Source organism: Phytophthora sojae (genome assembly GCF_000149755.1).
Source record: "Phytophthora sojae unplaced genomic scaffold PHYSOscaffold_9, whole genome shotgun sequence".
NCBI lineage: Eukaryota > Oomycota > Peronosporomycetes > Peronosporales > Peronosporaceae > Phytophthora > Phytophthora sojae.
Genome location: NW_009258123.1, coordinates 22418 through 42464, shown reverse-complemented (window position 1 = coordinate 42464; position 20047 = coordinate 22418). Strand labels below are relative to the sequence as shown.

At 51.9% G+C, this 20047-nt stretch overlaps 3 protein-coding genes across 3 annotated transcripts; 2 read left to right on the top strand and 1 right to left on the bottom strand.

Moving 5' to 3' along the window:
* Positions 1–126: 126 nt before the first annotated feature.
* Positions 127–1409, bottom strand: PHYSODRAFT_352491 (hypothetical protein; the record flags this gene model as incomplete). The annotated part of the gene is made up of 3 exons (XM_009535924.1): positions 1245–1409; positions 781–1174; positions 127–699 (listed from the first exon to the last, which is right to left on the bottom strand). Exons 1-3 carry the CDS (start codon positions 1340–1342, stop codon positions 127–129), a joined length of 1065 nt encoding a protein of 354 aa, XP_009534219.1. The 5' UTR covers positions 1343–1409.
* Positions 1410–8974: 7565 nt separating this feature from the next.
* Positions 8975–9996, top strand: PHYSODRAFT_338174 (hypothetical protein; the record flags this gene model as incomplete). Its single annotated transcript, XM_009535923.1, has 4 exons — positions 8975–9163; positions 9192–9320; positions 9550–9689; positions 9798–9996. The coding sequence occupies 4 exons, from the start codon at positions 8975–8977 to the stop codon at positions 9994–9996; spliced, it is 657 nt and encodes a 218-aa protein (XP_009534218.1).
* Positions 9997–16671: 6675 nt separating this feature from the next.
* PHYSODRAFT_523327 (hypothetical protein) lies at positions 16672–17094 on the top strand (the record flags this gene model as incomplete). The annotated part of the gene is made up of 1 exon (XM_009535922.1): positions 16672–17094. The coding sequence occupies one exon, from the start codon at positions 16672–16674 to the stop codon at positions 17092–17094; it is 423 nt and encodes a 140-aa protein (XP_009534217.1).
* Between the last annotated feature and the right edge of the window lie 2953 nt (positions 17095–20047).

The window sequence follows — 20047 nt, the reverse complement described above, 5'->3', positions numbered from 1 at the left end:
GAGCTATCTTTCGTTGGTGCGTTTGCATTTATTGGGAATTACGTAGCGCTGGCCTAAAGGCAACACATCCAGCCGTAGGGAATGCCCAGATCAACCGTCGGTAGAGGTGCTGCGGCGCAGCAACAATTAAGAATTCTCGACGTAATTCCATCCGACAGTTCGTAGGACGCCGGTCATGACGCTCGCGTCTTGGGCTTCAACAGCAAACTTAACCACTTCAGGTTGCGCCTGCTCTTCCTCGCTCGTCCACGATTGCAGCACAATTTTCTTGTGCAGAGGCACGGGAGCTTGTTCCTCGCTGAACAAGCAATTGCACATCAGAGGCAGCGCTGGCACCCGCGCCTTCTGCTGGAGCATACCGGTAGCACGAGCAAGCATCCACATCAGGGGAGCTGCGCCAGTCTTGGAGGGGCACTCACCGGCCACACCCACAACGCTGACATCCTCGAATTCAGACAAGTTCCTCGAGGAGCACTTGAAGGATTCTGCCGCATGGTTCGAACTCGCACGCGCCGCGATGGTGTCGTCCAGAGTGAATGAGGACTGTGATATCGGAACCAGTAGCGTTTCTTGCTTGAACGGGATCGAAAACCAGGTTACCGACTGCCATACTGTCCCCTGGTCATCGAACAAATCTGTCTGAACTGCGAACTCGATCTCCGACTCGAGGAAGCGCTTCTCAGACAGAACCATGAGGCACTGCAAACAGATACCAGAAGCTTCGTCGTTAGGGATAATAGATCAGGAAAGCTATGCAGCAAGCACTAGCCATCTACGCACCGTCAGCTCTGGCGGTGGCGCTGCCTCTTCGTCTTGAGATGGAAAGCTCATGTCGAGCGGTCGGAGCTGGACGACAGTCAGAGCCTTCAGGCGAAGATTGCGAACGCTAGCCGGGAAGTTCGAGTTGCCCAGAAGCTGCAGGAACAAACTCCCCACGGCCACCTGCGGGAACATGAAGGGTAACTGCTCAAGTGCCAGCTTCGGCAGACTCAGCGAGGTGGCGAGCTTGGCAAAATCCGCCGACAGCAGCGCAAAAGGGCACTGCAGCGTGATTCGCGGGCACGCGCTACGCAGAATGGAGGTGCGCCATCCTCGACGCGTGTATGGAGACAACCAGCAGCGCCAGCGAAACTCCTTTGTGCCCAGGTCGGCAGGAGCTGGGAGGGCAGCATAGCTGACAGCACAGAAAGTCGCGTTAGAGAGAGCGCTAGCAGCGAAAGAGGAGCGAGAGCGCGCTGTCGTACCTCTGCACTACTTCGTGCTCCCAGGTGATGGCCACGAACCCCACGAGCAGCGTCACCGCCACGAGCACCAGCGCCAGCACCCCCAGAACCAACAACATCTTCGCGACGGGATGACAGTTCGTCAATTCGCGTGCCGCGCGCGGCGAGCAATTGTGGAACGGACCGGGCCGTCGGAAAAGTTAGCGAAAACCTAGCATTGAACACTACGCGAAAACTTGTGTAAGGGGGCCAGTATGCAAAACGAATCCTTGCCGATTGGCAAGGTTTTACGCCGGTTTCCGAGTGTTTCGCACGGGGATCCGCAACATTCACTCGGACATTTCACGAGTATTTCAAAACTTCACGAATTGTAAAAACGAATACGAAATTAAAAACCGTATTATTATTCAAATTAAAACAATTAAAAAGCCCATTATTTTTATGCGGTTTCGGCGAGATTTTTTTTTACCCCCAAAAACAATCCAAATCACTGCGATAAAGGGAGGAGAATAGGAAAAACCAGAACTTTCGAGAACATCCGATTTCGGGGCTGCAATTATGAAATATTACTGAGATAGCAAGTGTACCGTAAGTTATGCTGCTACGCAGCCGGCACAGGATTAATTTGGTGTCGCATGAAGGCGTGCGTGTAACGCATGCGTTTAAGTATCCATCATATATTGAAATATTATGAAAGTAAACTTAATAGGTAATCTGAATAATTATCTAGTCGGTCTCTATCAATGAAGAAGCATCAATCGCATCATCAAGTTTCATTCGAATCATTTCCAGTTCTCACGCCTGAAGACGAAGGGTGAATTTACAGCACGAAGGTAAGAATAGTCGTCGGCTTGGGAGGGCGTTGATGCAGCTTATAACTTGCTTGTATTTGGTTATTAAAAGAGCGCGGAGGCAAGAAAGCAAATTGATATTATCGTAAGTGTGTTATTGTACTTAAAAGGTCTGATTATCTGGTAGATGTGGATGCTCATAATATAAAAGCACAGCGCGGGCGACTGGCGCGCCGCGCTTGCGGCGCGCCTAAGTCGTGTGCGCTGTGCGTTTATCTGTTTTGTTTATTTTTGCTATCTCAGCCCCCGCGAAGCCCTAGTTATGTTTTGGCTCTGTTAAATAACCCAATGTTAAAACTATTTTGTTGGGCATTTTCAAGCCGCTTTCTCGTGTAGTAAGGCTATATATACGTATGCACTCCCGTTTCTGTTGAATGTTTATCTACCAGAATTTGTTGGAATACACGCATGAAAAATGCCTCAGTAAGCTTGTAAGAAAGCAAGGTGCTATGATCAATTTAGCACGCGTGAAGTGAAAAGTGACGAGTGCTGCAGTGAACTAACGGTTGTTGCCCTTGTGTCAAAAGTGAACATGTCGCCAAGGCGGGCTTATTGCGGGAGGAAAATTCGAAACCAATTAACAGCAGACCTAGTCTGAGACTCTGCATTCCACCCGTCAACAAATATATCGTAAACGGCGCTAGATGACCCAAAAAATAATTAAACGCATCCGGTTTTTAACGGACCCGAAATAGAATTATTCCACGACCCCAGATCAGGATTTGCGTAAAAATATATTTGAACCAGCAATTTGACCAAACGTTTTCAATATGCAATGTCCGACACTGTTAGCTACCCGCAAGAAGCGGTCAGAAGTACAAGCGCGCATGGCCGAAAACCGAGTTTCGTCTGGCTTTTGTCTAAAACTTATTTTCAGAACTAAGGGACGACCACATTCCTGGTCTGAATGGGTGTTTCCTTAATTTCCCGCCGTACTCGGTTTATTGTCCCGGCCAGCAAACCTCGGACGGACTTTGAGACAAGATTAGAGTGCCTACATTTTACAAAGCCTAAATCGATATTTAGATATAAAGGGTAAAATATTATTACATACAATTCCCGTGATCAGATCCTATGTGCTGTTACACAATTCATAATGTACGGCCAAATATAATAAATAGTCATACGTAACAGCAACGGCCTCAATGGCGATGAAGACCATGCCCCGGGGCGTGACAGTTAAACAGAGTGTGGGACTGACTTCAGTAAAGCCGACGCCGACCGAGTTCTGGTTGACTGGGTCGTGATGAATGCTCAGCCATTTTGCTCGTCGAGTAGCCCAAGTTCATCGCATTCTGCGCAACACTGAAGCCGGCCTACAAGGTACCTTACCGCCAGAAGGTCCGAAGTCACGTACATTAGCGCTGGAAGCTGGAGAAGAACTTGGCTCGGAAGGCCATTCTGCGCTGCCTCGTCTTAGAGGGTGTTGATGCAGGTCGTACGGGTATTACCCCAGATTTGTGGACGTCCCCAGCAAAAAAAGGCTACATGGTGGTCACACTGACACGAGGCGGTCCCCAGAAAATTGCCGACGATGTGCCGTCACCTCTGTGACCTGGAGTTTGTATCGGATGCTGATTGGAGGATGACTTGGGTACGGCGCGGCTGTACCCGCGTGACATGGATGGCGACTGTGGGAGAGAAGTGATTTCTCGGGATGAATCCAGCGTCTGAACGCAGATGGGCCCAACTGGCTGGAAGTGTGAATCCTGGGAGTGCACGCCCAGAATTTCAGAGAACACTCAGTCCAGCCGCGGACTTTCCCTTACGATGAGTGCCTAAAGTCTGGCGGAAAGTGTCTCTGGAGAATGTATCCCAGAGTACACCTCATCTTGCTGTGGCTCAAGAGTGCCCCAGAGGATCAAATTGCCCTCAGAATCAACCCACTACTACCATGATCATGCGCAGGAGGCCGCTAAACCCACTAAAAGTGTGGCTTTGAGGAGATACACACGAGTCTGCACTGCAGCAGACTTGTTACCCAGAGTGCCGCACGATGACCCAGAGTTCACCTCCCTGAGTGCAGGTGACCCAGAGTTCCAAAGATGATTCTCTGGGTTTGGACCATAAATCCAGACTCTCTATACTGAACTTAAGTGTTTCCCGAGCCAACACCCAAGAATCCCCACAGTTCCCCAAGATTCCTCAGAATTCCCAGGATTTCAGAAGATGACCCTGAGTGTCACCTGGTTTTCAGGGATTCGAGTCGGTTCGAAGCTAGTCTGCAATCAAATGATGCGTGACCTTGAAGAACCGTCATGGATGCAACGAGCAATGGTTGGCTGAACAGCCGCCCGAGGTCGAGCGCCGAACTTACCCTACGCCGCGAAAGATCCTGCCGAGGCCACCGGATGCCCCGCCATGGCCAGACGGCCGTCAACAAGCACCATTGGATGATGAGTACTCGTAACCCGATGTATATGACTACGACGACGACCCCAGGGTCAGCGAAGGCTCGGTCGAGGTCGCTCGAGCTGATACAACCGATGTGGAACGTGCTGGTGGGTCGAACGATGGTTTGGACGACGAGGACATCGCTTCGGATGACTCGGACGTACCCGGAGATTTGCCGCCTAGCGAGCGGGTTGCCTGTCCGTGAATCCGACGCGTAGTGCTTCAGAAATCGGCCAATCCATGTCGACTGCGAGCTCCGGTTTTCTAGAGCAAACTCCGCGATGTTGTTCCTGCAGTAGCTGTGAAGATTAGCGTGCACGACAACACCGCCATCGCGTCTACTGTTGTCGAAGTACTCCCGTACGCGCTGTTCGTATGGCTTCTCCTGGCGCGGGTGCCCCAACCGCTGACGCCGACACTGAATTCCATGATTCGGATGTAAGTGCGATCGATGACCCCGGGCAGCTACTGGAGGCGACCTATATCTCGGTCATGCATGCCATGGTTGCAGAAGGGTCTGGCGAAGGTGATGACACCGTGAACGACGTTTCGAAGCACGTCACGAACGAGATTGAGCTTACCGACTACGCGCAAGAGCTGGCGTTCTTGCCGGACCTAACCGAAGCGTCGGAGACGACGCTGGATTACTCAGGGCAGAACGTCCAAAACGACGAGCTCAGTGAGAAGCAGGAGACGGACCTGGTCGATGTGCTTAAGAGCCACGAGAAGATCTTGATTGCGAGCGGCAACGCCCTGCCGCCTCCAGCCTACGGTGTCGTGTGTGACATCAATATACAGGGGCACGCGCCAATCAAGCAGAAGGCTCGGCGGACCCCGCTTCGCTTCCTCGGTAAGCTGTACGAATTGGTGAAGGGTCTGTTGAAGGCCGGGCTTATCTCCTTCTCAGACAGCCCATGGGCGTCGCCAATCGTCATCGTCCTGGAGAAGAATGGGGTGGATATCCGCCTGTGTATCGACTACAAACTCGTTAATGCGATCACCGAGATTATGGAGTACGCCATGCCCTTGGTGGATGACTTGCTGACGGACATGGAGGCGTACTTGTGGTTTTGCTCGCTTGACGCCGCTAGCGGCTTCTGGGCCATTATGATGACCGAACGAGCTCGGAAGATCTCTGCTTTCGTCTGCGCACTGGGGCACTTCGAATGGTTGCGTATGCCTTTCGGCCTGAAGAACGCACCGATGATCTATCAACGCATGATTGACAACGCGCTTTGGGGCTTCGTCCAACCGACGGGAGAATGGTTTAAATTCTCGGAGCGCATGCGTCTAGCTGAAGAACATGACAAGGAAGCTCATGCTGGGGTGAACGAGGCTTCGACTGGTACGGCAAAGCCATTCCGGACCAAGTTCGAGGCCGACCGAGACAACTCGCTTGGTAAGGGAGCTGTAGCCGAACTGGTCAACAGCCCTATCGCCAACATGTTCGCCAACGGGGAGCCCGCTGACTCCTCGTTGACACCAGTATTCAGTCGCCGGTCATTCGTGGATGATATCTGTTTCGGTGCCGAGACTTTCGAGTCGTGCTTGGCGACGCTAGGCCGATTGCTGGCACGGTTTGAAGAGTGCCGTATTAGTATCAGCATCACGAAGAGCATCTTTGTGCAGTCCAAGGTAGACTTCCTGTCCCACGAAGTCTCAGCAGAAGGTATCCGACCGGACGATAAGATGCTGGCTGGGGTGACCGAGCTTCCGTTCCCGTCAACGAAGAAATGAATGCAGTCCTTCCTTGGGGCACTCAACTATTACAGTCGCTTTATCCAAGACTTTGCGGTCTATGGAGCAGCGCTGTACCAGCTTAAGGACGAGGACTTCCGCCCGGGGGGTGACCTCACCGCGGCCAAGCACAGCTTCGCGATGCTCCAACAGAAGGTTTCGGCAGCGCCGATACTACGATACTTCGACCGGAAGAAGGAAGTCCATGTTATGTTGTTCACCAACGATTGGTCTCTAAGTTCCACGTTGATGCATGAGCACGAGGGCAAACTACACCCCGTTCGCTTCTGCGGACGTGTTTTGAAGGATGCTGAGATGAATTATCATCCGGCCGAGAAAGAGGTCCTCGCGCTTCTGCTGATACTGAAGGTGTGTTTTACTCAACTCGTTGGACAGCGAATCCGGGTCTACACTCGGTTTTCGACACTCGACTGGGTCCACAAGTCCAAGACATTGTTCGGTCGGGCTACCCAGTTCGCCGTCTTGCTATCGCCGTGGCACCTGTTGGTCGAATGAGTCAAAGAAACGGACTGTTCGTTTGCCCAGCTACTTCAAGCCGGCTTGACGAACTTCGTTGATTTGGATAAGTCACTGGCGTTGGTCACACCCCGGATACGAGGGTCAGCAACTGCTCGTTTGGACCCGCATCTGCTCTACGCACGCCTACCGCGGTCCTACCGAGGCTTCGTTATGTCGTTTGACGGATCTGCGAAGACCGAGAAGAACGGTGGATATGGCAGTTGCTCGTGGATACTATGGAAGCTGCCAGAGTGGCCTGTAGTGCTTGCTGCGAGCGCTTACCTCGAGAACACCACTGTCAACCTCGCTGAGTACACCGGGATGAACAACGGCGTCTCTGCTGCATTACAGCATGGAGCCGACGATCTACTCGTCGTTGGTGACTCGAGGCTCGCGATCCAGGAAGCCCTAGGGGTGATAGCCTGTCGGAAGGAGTCATTGCTGCAACAACTCAGTCACCACCAAATCCTCACGGCCAAGCTTCGGTCGGTGAAGTACCTGCATGTGGTGAGAGAGTTTAACGCTGCGGCAAACTCTCTGGCAAGCGAAACTCTCGAGTGCAAGAAGGCTACGGTGGTATCGTCGGACGACCCAGTATTAGAGCTGATGAAGCTGAACCGTATCGCTGAAGTCATCGAGGTTGCTGACGGTTGCGTCGTCGAGGACATACCCTCGGTCAACGCAGTATGGGCTGTGGTAGCTTCTGCCAAACCTCGTAGCAAGAATTTTTTCGATTTTGTGCGAAGAGAAACCGACCACAGACGGCAGAACGAGACTGAACCCGGACATGTGACTGTGACGACCAGACGTACAAGCGAGAGCAAAGGAGAAACACGTCCGGTTTGCAGATGAAGTTTCGGTCACCGATCAGGGAGACGCATCTCACCGAATAGAAGCCAATGGTGTGCCGAACGAGTTTCAGAATGAAGCAGGAGCTTCACCGCTACGCGCCGAGATGTCACCAGCCCAACCGAACGCGGAAGACATTGACCCGCTGGTAGTACAGGAAGAACGCCAAAGGAGAATTGCCACCGCTTAAGATGAAGAGTTACGGTGGTCGAATCTGAAGGCAGTGCTCCGGGGAGATGACGCGAAGATTGGATAAAGAGCAGCACGAGATGCAAGGAAAATGGCGGACCAATTTGTGTTGAGCGAGGACGATGTGCTGTATTACACTAGAACGAGCCGTCGTTCAAGTGACGACGAGCAAGCCGAGTTGAAGATGAGACTCGTAGTACCCACAACGATGATCCAAGAGGTCCTGCAGAGCTGTCATGACTCACTCGAAGGCAGTCATCATGGTATTACCCGTACGCTACATCGAGCGGCGAGAGACTATTACTGGATCGTCCAGTATGCCGATGTGGAGAAACACGTTAAGTCGTGCCCTGATTGCAGTACAAGTAAGAGCCGACCTCAGTTCCGCGGGTACTCGCCAGGGAACATTCTAGCCGAGAGGTCCTTCCAACTAGTCTCTATGGACTTCGTGATACCGCTACCGAAGAGTCGCCGTGGCAACACGGCTCTCCTGCTGTTCCAATGCTCGTTCACGGGATCCGTGATGGGCAAAGCCATGTCTGAAACTACTGCCTTACTCGTTGCGCAAGCTTTTGAGGAGTGTGTCTACCGACGCTTTGGGGCACCGTCCTTGATCCGTCATGACCGAGATCCTCGATTTATGAGCGAGGTCTTCCAAGCCTTCGCAGAAATGATGCAGTCTCGGTCGAGAGCGACCGTGAGCTACCGACCGCAGGCCAACGGCCAGCAGGAGAGATCGATGAAGACGATCATGCAGTCAGTCCGCGTATACGCTGAAGACCCATTGCAGCAGGATTGGGACGAGATCGCCGAAAGACTGATCTTCGCCATCAATAACTCCCGTGATACGACGAGGAAGGAAGCTCCATTTTACCTCGTTCATGGGTGGGATGCACAGTCGACGCTCAAGGCAATGTCCTCGTCACTCAAACGAGGCTTCGGTTGTCAAACTGACGCGCTAGCATGGCGCCGAGAGGTCAACCGACAGCAGGAAACGGCCCTGAGGATGGCCAAGGAGTACCAAGCCGCGGAATAGGCTCGGAGAGCTGAAGAGCACAATGCATCACTTGGAAGGAAGGAGAAGGAGCTACGGCAGGCGTCGGCGAGAATAGAACCTCGGTCGACCGAGCATCGAGTTCCCCTGACCATGGTGGAGCTACAGTGACGAGAACGAGGCTTTCTTTGCAGCCTGGGAGCAGAGTGTGGCTGTACATGGAACGGGTTCGACCAGGACTGACCAAGAAACTAGCCCATCGGTGGCACGGACCGTTCCGCGAGAAGAAGAAGGTCGACGAGTTTGCGTATGAGTTGGAATTACCCGACCGAAGTGGATACCGGTTCTACCTGGTGGTGCATGTTTCACGACTCAAGTCAGTGGACGAATTCGAAGGCCGACCGAGGGTTCGTTTGGCTCGTGGGGTCACCGAAGACACTCGTCTTGACTTCGGACGCGGCGGCAGGGTCGCGCAAGCTCAGCAACCTGGCGTCACTGTTTCTCGAACCGGGATTCGTGTCACCCGGCGGTCAAGAGTGTGGGAGTTTGATCCAGAACGCTAGCGTGCCTCTCATTTTGACGACGACTTAGTTGCTCCGTGTTCGGCGGACGGGATCAATGCCTTCGGCAAGTGAGAGAACCTCGCTCACCCTTTCCAAGTTCTGCGCCAGCTCTTCCCGGATCAATGACTGGGTACCCACCAAATCGAGCAATTTCTCGGCAGGCTACCGGACATCAACTCCTCGTTCGCCTGAGCAGGCAGTTCCAGGGTAATTCCTTTCACCCTAACGAGAAGGGCGATCTCGGGCTGGCCCTGTGGGAGCGTCGTCATTGGATTCGGGCGAAGGCCGTCAAAGCATCCATTAACAACCTCGCTCCAACACTCGGTCACCGCAACCCGTTGGTTGTGAAGTTTCGCAATAAGTGGGCCAAGTAGCACAACCAGCGCAGCTACCGTGCGGATCGGTTGCGAGATCGGATGGTCAACAAGCTGTGGGTAGGATGAATCGAGTACGACTTTGTTCCTCGAGGAATGACTAGGGAGGCTGTAGCTTCGTCGGTCGTGATAGAGCCGTCGTTGCGGACGTCGATGGTCGTTGCCCCGTGGGTCGCCGAGTTTGCTGCGGCTCATGAAGCTCGCTCTCCTAGCCCCGACGAGGAGACCAAGGAGTCGGATGAAGGGGCATCCACTACGGAGTCGAACCTTGGCGTGCTGGCTCAGGCTGCGTCGGAGATCTAACGTCGTTGGGCACCGTGTCAGCCCCGCTCCGTCCTGCTTGTTCTTCTCCAGGGTCAACCGAGGCTCGTAACCTTCTAGGCGGTGACATAGGCTTCATCTTAATCAGAATAAGTGTCGTTTCGTTCCATAATCGTCTCTCGCGTCAGCGTACATCGCCTCCAATACTCGGTCGCGGTTCCCATAGCTTCTTCTCAGCCCTCGACCGCTTTGGCTGCCTCAAACGAGGCTTGGTTCGCAGCCGTTGCACTCCACCACTCACGGGTCACTCCATCTTCAGCTGCATACTTAGTCACGGGCTTGAGCGTGCATGCCCGGCCTCGTTCCTTCTTGGCTATTGCGCCAGAAGCCTCGGTCGATCAACCACTACCTTCACCAGCACATGTTTCACCTCTTCTCGCCGTCGCTTACGCCTCGTGCAGCGTTCCCACTCAGTAGCATGTCCACTCCAAGGCCAAAGTGATTGGCTTGGTCCATCGATTAAGACCGGTCTTGTGAAAACTAAGACAGGTCTTGCAAATCCGTAAGACCGGTCTTACAGATCCATAAGACCCGTCTTACTCACTATAAGACCGGTCTTAGTGAGGCTTCTGACGCACTCTCGGAGGTGTTTGAGGGCCGCATTGCAAGAGCGGTTGACGTCTCCATCTTGACACCTGGCCGCTCTACTTCGACTGCTGCACCCAAAGCCTCGGTCGCCCTCCTAGTCGCTTCATCATAACTTGTTTCGTCTGTTGAGGGTTTGACTGAGGTTTGCTTGCGTCGTCCGTTGTCCCTGGCTCCATTCCGATATCTCCATTCCATCGCGACTCGTTCACTTAACGCGTAACATGCAGATTCCAGTAACTTTCTTCGTCTGTCACTGCGAGCTGGATAGCCCTCGCAGGCAGTTCAATCATCATCTCCAGTAGCCTCGTTCGTCTGACATCGCGGGCTGGATTGCCCCTGCGAGCATTTCAATCCTCGTTGGAGCGCGGGATTACTCCACGTCGGCCACCTGGACCATTTGCAAATGTCGGTCGCTTCGCTTCCGGCGTAGGTAATCATACAGGAGGCCACCGCACGACAGATTGGACGCCGGTTCCCATGTCGGCTCGTCATAGCTGACCCACTTCACCTTGAACTCTCGGATGGTCTGGTGAGTACTCGTTGACAACGGGGTCCGGTCATCGTGGATAGCCTCGACTTCATACTCGCCGTCCAGGTGGTCCGGCTCAAAACTGTCTTCAAAGCAAGGCGATGAAGACGGTAGAGCGGGCTCCATCTGTGCCACCTTAAATGACAACCGGACACTCGAGTGAACAGCAAAATTTGCCAGCCGGGACATGACTGATGGCCGATCTTGGTTACCAACCACTGGCAACCGTTTTAGGAGAGGAGGTGACACCAGCGACCGGAACTTGGTCACCGACAAGCTGTCCCTGACCGCCGACATCCATTTTGTGAGATGGGGTGGCGCCCAGTGCCATGACCGACATCTTTGATGGTGCTATCGAGTCGACCAAAACCCGGATTGGGAGTGGAGGTGTCCCCGGCGACTAGAAAACGTCAGTTTGGTCTTCAATATCCGATTCGTTGCTACGCGGATGTCGTACGGCGGTAGTACTTGGCTGCGGCCACGCACGCATTGAGTCGCCGTGAATACGACATTAGTGTCAGACGTATTGAAGTGTCTTGTGGTACAACGATTCATCTAGTTCGAACCTGACGGGAGGAGGTGATCGGTGTTTCGCCGTGTACTGTGGGGGAGGTTCTGGTCGAGACTTTGCGGGAAAAACGAGTATGAGAGGGATGCGTGTCTCTAGTGGGACGAGTCCTGTTGCCCCCGCTCGCACATCCGTGTGAGCCGTAGTGGTCTGCTGCTGTCGTAGAGGATTTTCAAGTTAGCTTTCTCTCAGGTTTACACTGATGCATCTCAACATATAATTCAATTTACTGCCTTCCTGACAACAAGTTCTAGCGTCCGTCTTCCTACACATCTTCTTCCCATCGCGACTCAAGTCAAGCCCGTGAAGCGCACAGACTTGGAGAGCACCTCGCTTTTTGTTGCTATTGTTCTTGTCGCTGCTTGCAATGTCGGTAATGCAGCCGACATCGTAGCGGCCAGTGGCTAAAACCCCAATCGAGTAATGAGCTTGAAAACGGGTGCAAGCTTCTCATCCACGCGCGGATTTCGTGGCGGCTCGTCTTGGGGTTTGTTGTTTCGTCGTCATGAGCAACCCAGCGATCCCGTTCTGACGCGAGGGATTCTCTTTCAAAGTTGGCAGGCTCGTCAGACCCGAACGAGCCGTCGATCAGCTGGAAAATGCCTCTCCAGGCGGCGTCGCGTTTTTCCTGCTAGCTGAGTCGGGTATCGCTGCTTGCTTTCGAATCGGGCTTTGTAGACTGCGTCATATTCGTCCAAGGCGTACTATCGGATGGTACCCGTGTCGTCAACTATGCTTGGGAGAAGTGACTTGGTCCGTGGGTCCAAAACAGCGGCTATCGGAGCTTCGCGAGTTTTTACATGCTCCGTATACTCGTCTAGTTTCGACTTAAACGCCGTCGCGAAACTCGCGGTGAAGCTGGAGTTAGCATTGAGAGCCACCTTGGTAGCGTGATTGGAGATGAGTGTAAAGACGACCACCACAGCGATGCCAAAGGTTGGATTGTTTTTTTTTGTTTCCAGACATATGTGGTGTAGCAGACGTGCCTAAACTCGTTATCTTCCCATTCCCACACCAACAACACCTACACTACAGGGAGCGCAGGCTTGTTGGGTGATACGAAGATCGCCCAGTCTGTGCAGTGGTTACCTAGGCAGGCACCTTCCATTAGCCGTGCCACGAGCACACAGCACGCTCCCCTTCTCTCGCCAACCTCTCCTTGTCGCTTCTTCTCTTTCTCCTTCTCATCTTAACCCGTGCCCTCCACCAAAGGATGGACGGTGGCTCTCGCCTTTTACGGAGCGCTGACGCAAAACCGCACCGGCTAAGTCGGGAGCAGGCCGAAACCCGCGCTCGTACGCTCGACGAGCTCTTCACCAGGGGCGGAATCCAGATAACCGCTATACGCACTTGCTCTCGGCGACCGAGAAAACTTTCGTCACTTCGGATAGCCGATCTCAGCGGTGGTCATGATCTAGCCCCACGGGGGCAGTCGTACCTTGAAGAGACGCCGCGTGCCGCTATTTTAGGATTTTGAAAAAATCCACTCTATATTTAGTTTTGATTTGTTGGCTCAAAGGCCCTTCATTGGGGCTCCTATACAAATATCTACACCTTTGCCGGTCCACTATGGTGCTACTCCACTTCAGTGTGGAAAAGTAATTTGTGAAATAGCACTAAAATAATGTTACTTAGCAAACTTTAGCTCAGAAACAATACGCAAAGCAAAGCGGTTTTTGCACAACCCGAACTGGTGGTTGGCGTTTAGCTTGACGGCTAAGGCACCCACTAACAAATGACCTCATTCGCAAGTCTGCGCTCAAAAGATAACAAACGCCGCCCCGCTCCATCACCATGCCCTGCTCCCCGCACACGCCCGAAACTCGGGCTCGCGTCCTTGCCGCCTACAAGGCGGGCGAGGACTGGTGGCTGCACGTAACGGGATGTCGCCCACCACTGCACGTCGCCTCTATGGCCAACGGACGCGTGGAGTCGCTCCCACGCGGGGGGGGGGGGGGGGGGGTGAGAGCGCAATGCGTCAAGTGTACTCCCGACATCGAGGCGGCGCTTGAGGAGTACATTGACGAGAACTGCACCTACCCTCTCGCGCAGCTGCAAGGCATAGCCTGGCTGGATCTCCGCGTGAACCTGAGCACGTTCCCAATCAGGGATAAGCTGACTGGGAAGCTTTACACGCTCGAACAGGTAAGTTACTTTGCAGTATGTGTGTTGTAATATTATTTATGTTGCTTAATTACGGATTGTTTGGCTTGTGCCCTAGGTTCGCGTGGAGCCACAGACGTGCAACAATGCAGTGGACAAGGCTAAACGCAAAACCTTTGCCGAGGAGCTGCGCAAGCACATGTGTACAGGCGACTTCATCGTATATTACGATGAGACGAGCTTCAATGCGTACTGCAAGCGTACATAAGGAAGGGTGAAAAGGACAAGCGTGCCACGGTGGTCCTCCCGCCTTCCAAAGGCGCTAACCTCCAGATTCAGTGCGCTGTGTCTACGGAGGTAGGCTTGGTACACCACCAGTTTGAGCGCGGCAGCATTCAGATGGCTGAGAATGCTGCCTTCGCGGACGAGGTCTACGAGAAGGTAAAGGCGTGTCCTACCCACAACGAACACTTCATTAGTAAGAAGGTCGTCATCGTGCTGGACAGCGCTTCCGCCCATAGGCAGACGGAAGAGCTTGTAACTGAGCACGATAACCTGGTGCTTCTGCGCCTTGCACCGTATTCGTCAATGTGCATCCCAATTGAAGGTAAGGGTCTGTACGCACTTTTTTCTGGATATCGTGGTAATCCTAACGTTACGCTTAAGTTAACTGTTACCAATGCTTAGGCTGCTTTAGCGTGCTCAAGGCGAAAGATCAAGGCGGACCTTGCGTGGTCACGAGATGAGCTTGTTGCAGCTCGCCCGCGTGGACAGCTTGCGGCAGCTCGGATGGAGATTCTGGAGCGAGCTTCCAGACGCGCGATCAAGTGCATGGACCTGCGTCTGGTGAACAAGATGACCATTCACTGCCAGCACGCTGTGGCCGCTACTGAGCGAATGAAGGACATGCAGTACGGTACTTGAGCTTCTTTCGCAGCGCGGTTGCACCATTTTGCTCTGCTACTAAACCACTTTGCATCGTAAGAAAATCCTGTTGTAAAATTTAAATATAAATTTTCGTTTGGATTTTCTTACAAATTTGTCAATACCAAATTTAAGTGGACTAGCGCCGTTTTGAACCGGCAATGGAGTAGTGGAACTGGGCTGTTACAGCCCCTCCAATACTTAAACCAAGTCTACTCGCTCGCCGACCCTTGAGATCATGCGATCTGTACTTTGCCGAAACTCCCGAGTCGGTGACGGATGTACACGTTTTGGGCCGAGCCGCCTGTCGCCACCGACCTCCAGACTCAGAAACCGCTATACCACACATCATGGTAGTTGTACCTTTGACTGGTGTAAGGAAGCTGCAGAACTCGGTCAGCATTGCCTAGGCTTCGTCTCCGACAGAAGCAGCAAGCCGGTCGCCGGCGTTGATGGTGTAGTCCGTGTACCCTCGTGACCTTCACGGATGCTGCGGAGCAGTTCCTCAATCGGCTTGCGCAGGTGAATGCTGACAGCACCATTTATCAGGTGCTGTTCCAACGAGTAACGCAATCTAGCTCAGGCTTGCGAAAGGTTACCTTCAACACCTTGCATACCCTCCTCAGCTCCTTCTTCACAGACCGCGACAACATCGAGAGGTGTTTCTGCTATTAATTTTCCGGATTACATGCAATTTGATCCAAATTTTCAGAGCTGCTTTGGGTTGTGCTGCGTATAATATGCTGGAAACGCATAGATAGACGGCGTCTTGCGACAGAGCAGCAAGAGCACATTTATCGTTACCTACCCACACCTATATATTGTCCAATGATATCAGGCTATTTTGACTTGATAAACTTGTACCCCGCCAAAATAGATATTGCTAACAGTATCCGTTTGTCAGATAAATCGGGGTTACCGTAAGCTAAATATGGGTTGTGTCGTTCGATGACAACTGAGCCACTTTACCGCTCCAAAGCAAGTACGCTGGTATCAAGATGCCTCCTTCCAAATGAGCGCGAACTGAGACTCCTAACGCCAAGGCGGAGATCATCGCAGAAGCTCAAACTTACACAACAGATAACCGCGGCAGAGCTCTCACGCTCCTGGAGCGTATTGACGTCCTCATCGTCACAGCCAACTTGAAGTCTGGTGCTGTGAAATTACGTCAGAAAGAGCCACTCGCAGTCAAAGTTGGACGTCTGTTGTCGCGCTCAGCCAACACAGTCCGTCTGATTTGGAATGACTTTGACGAGTTTCGGTCTCTACCCGTGGCATCGGCGCCATCTAACCGTGAGCAGAAGCCGTCCCATATATTGACGACTGTTGATATGGATAAGTCTGCGCGCGAGTTTATTCGTGAGCGCAGCGCGATTCGTGAGCGCACGATAGCCAAGGACGTCATGTACCACCTCATACAGCAAGAGTTGCTAGTCGCCGACGTCACCGACGGTGCTGCTACGGCTTCAGCGCTCCGCACCGTCCAACGCTTCGTAAAACGATGTGGTTTCAAGCGAGGAAAGCGGAAAGGGTCGACATATCGGTTGTCAGCTGAAACCGAAGCTAAGCGCGATAGCTACGTGCAGTTGATGGCTTGTGAAAGTGCCGATCGCGTTCGAACGGTTTATCTCGATGAAAGTTATATACATCACAACTACTCCAGTCATAATGACTCCCTTTATGACCCAACGTGATAAAGGAGAAGCACAAGGGTCGCCGATTTTGCTTCATCGCTGCCATTATCGACAAAGACCGTAACCTCCCGGATGCCGATCATACTGACGCTGACAAAGCACAATTTTTGCGGGAGACGCTGAAATTTTTTGAGGGAGGTAAGCAAAATATGGATTATCACGGGATGTTCAATCATGACTACTTCAAAATTTGGATTGAAACGCTGCTCGTTTGTCTGGAAGACCGCCAACTGCACCACTGCCGCGTCGGGATGGATAACGCAAAATATCACAAGAAGTTGCCGCCCAACACACCCCGAAAAGGGAGTCGGAGATCCGACATCCAGGCTGCTTCTAAGTTCTATGGCTTGCCTTACGCTGAATCTGATACAAGAGCGATCATGTGGGAAAAGTTGTCACGGCACACTGCTGAGCACGTAGAGCCAGAGATTGTGACGATGGCGAAGAAGAAGGGTCACAAAGTAGTGTTCACGCCTCCACACTACTCTGATTTGCAGCCGATTGAGTATGTGTGGGCAAATGTAAAGGGAGAAGTTGAGCGCCAGTACACCAAGGATACTACATTCCAACAGGTCAGAAGTCGGCTTGATACAGCTTTCAAAACTTTGTCGTCGAAAACTGTTCAAGGCTGCATTGACAAAGCAAGAGCCCACTTGGTGGATCTGAATGCTTAGATCAAAAGTTATGGTAGCCGCAGTGAAAACGAGGATTCGGACAGCTCCGAGAGCGATGAAAGCAGTACTAGTGATGACAACACTAGCTAATATTTTAGATAGCCATAAGTAAGTCTAGACACTGATTCTAAGAAATATGATTCGATACATTTGTAGCCCTGTACGTCTTCTTTCGATCTATCGGTGGAAGAATGAGAATAACGACCATCCGTCCAAAGTATCATTTATCTATGATCATGACTCCGCGACTAATCCACTACATTATCATTGGCCGAGAAAAATCATATGGGTGATAATGATTGGCCCAAATGCAAGTCAGATTTATAATCAGCGCACATATTAAGGGGTGGCTATTATATAAATCAGGGGAAATTGGACTGCTGTTTCTGTGGAAACGACGCCGTACCAAACAGTGAGACACACATTTTCGCAATCAGAAAAGCGAGGCGTTTTTTGTGATACCAATACATGTAGGGGTTAGAAAAAAACTCTCGATCGTGTCGTGGACTGTCAGCGCAATCGATTCCGTCATCTTCTTCAGTACATCTCGAACATGGCCTATACTCGTGTCTACGATGGAGCACTCTTTTAGGTCTTCTTTCACAGCGAACTGCAATACATGCGCGAGACACCACACGTGAATTACACCATGTGGCTCGGAGACCATTGCATCTGATTAACCCTATCGCGACCAAGGGGCGCATGATGTGCCCATCGGCATCATTTTCAAAATTGGGTGAAAAAATCGCTGTCAATGGGCGCATGATGCGCCCTTTTGTGATTTGCGTAAGCATTTGCATACCGTCTTTTGTAACAACCAATAAAAAGTACATGTTTATGTATCATCCAATACTTCAGTCAAGTCTATTTGGTTGATTGTACACAAAAAACTACCGCATAACACTATCCTATCTCTTACACACTAAAGGTCCAATACCGCGAGTACCTCCCTTTTGTCAATAGGCGCATGGTGCGCCCATTTGCAAAAAAATATAAAGAGAATTGTATGCTATACAAATGTAAGACGGTTCGCAATAGGGTTAAGCCGTCATGGCAGCAGCTGATGACGGCATCGTCGCTTCAGCGTGCTCTCCAACTTCATGAGATAGTTTCGCCTTGATTGACCGCGCCACGCTTGTATTGTTCGTAGCATTGTCGGTAGTGATCGCCCATACAGTGAGTAGAAACGCTCCACCCATGGATTTTACAACGTCAATGAAATGTCAGCTAGCCAAACAGTGGTGTGGGGGTATTTCACGTGTATGAATCATATGGTGAGGTATCGTAGGTTCTAGTTGGCGTCAATCCAGTGCAGTGTTGGGGCGAGGCCGATGAAACCTTTGTCGCCCAGGGGGGTTCGATAGCGCAGCCCAAGACTGTTCCCCAGGGGTAGACCCAGAGAATCGACTTGAGAGTCAACAGCAAGAAGATAGACCCAGAGATTCGCAGCCGCAAAGCTTCAAACCCTGAGAATCACACTCCTTGGTTGGCGTGGGTACCTTGTGTAATCCCTGTCGGCTCGTTTGTCTTCGACGGAACGGCACTCCACCGGTTGAAAATGTAGCCTCGAAGACGTGCGGGAGCGCACGTCTACTTCAGAACGTACCTCCACACCAAAAGGCAAACCAAGAGAATTAGATCCCCTGAAACCCAGAATATCACGAATTCAGGGTCCAGGATTTCAGTCAACTCTGGGACTTGGAACTCAGAAGACACCTTACCCAAATGCCCTCCTAGCTCGATAAAACCAACAAATACAGAGTATACAAACACTACAACTAGCCGTCACTTATTCTTTTGGACCCTTGGACGGTGGGTCACACACACTAGGCTCACTCGAGTCTGAAATTCAGGGGCCTAGCTCCCCTGAGACTCACACAAACGCGCACCACCTCCAATAAAGGAGGAAAATGCAATCACTATCAGTTACCTTCCCTTCACACAAGCAGTCAATACAAAATCTGGAGGCGACTACCTCGCACCCCAGAATACCCTCTGGAATAATATGAAATGGGCTACCACGAGCACAGCAAGTGACCCAACTAGGATATGGAATAGATGGATCACCCCAGGAAGCTCAAGGCCGTCGCTGGTCACCACCTAACTGGACTTGAGTTTGATGGAGCCCACACAGACGGCTGTCCTTCGCCGTTGATGTGCCCTTAGCGTCCCGCGGTCGTAGTCTCGGGTCCTCCGGATTTCCGTCGGCAGGCTTGGCCGAAGTCACTTGCGCAGTACAGGGTAAAAGGAACTCTATTTGGTTTTTATCAGCTACTTTTTCTCTCTCTCTCTCTCTCTCTCTCTCTCTCTCTCTCTCTCTCTCTCTCTCTCTCTCTCTCTCTCTCTCTCTTCTTCGGGCAAATATCTTCTGTTTACTATGCTTGGGGTCAAATGTCTTGTCTTGAGTATACCTTGGGTTCAGCGGTCCAAACTTGCGATCGGCTTGCGAATCCATTGTCGCACGGCGTCGGAAGTGCCAATTGCGGGTCCTTAGACATGGTTTAGTATGGTGCAGGACTCCCTCTCGACTCCTCGAAAGTATCCAGTCTGCCAACTTGCAAAACAAATTATTCGAGATGGAACCGACTCATACAACTCTAGGAACGTCGACGCAAAAGGCGCGCTGATAATCTAGACGATCAACACACGTTGGGTCCAGTGCTTCATGGAGGCCTACGTGATCGTGCTCAGAACACAAACCGGAAGAAAACAGCTTAGCGGGCCGAAAGCGTTGTTTATTGAGAAGAAGATCGCTTATATCTTGGAGAGTTGCAACGTGGCTTCGCCGATGGCACCCTGGATGAAAACGTAATTGAGAATATCGACGAAACCCACTTTGTTGTGGACTTCGACAATGGAAAAACGCTCGGATTTTCCGGTGATACAGAGGTCAAATATGCGGACGTCGTTTTCGGCGGTGAAGGAATGACGATGGTGGTTAGCCTGTCATGTG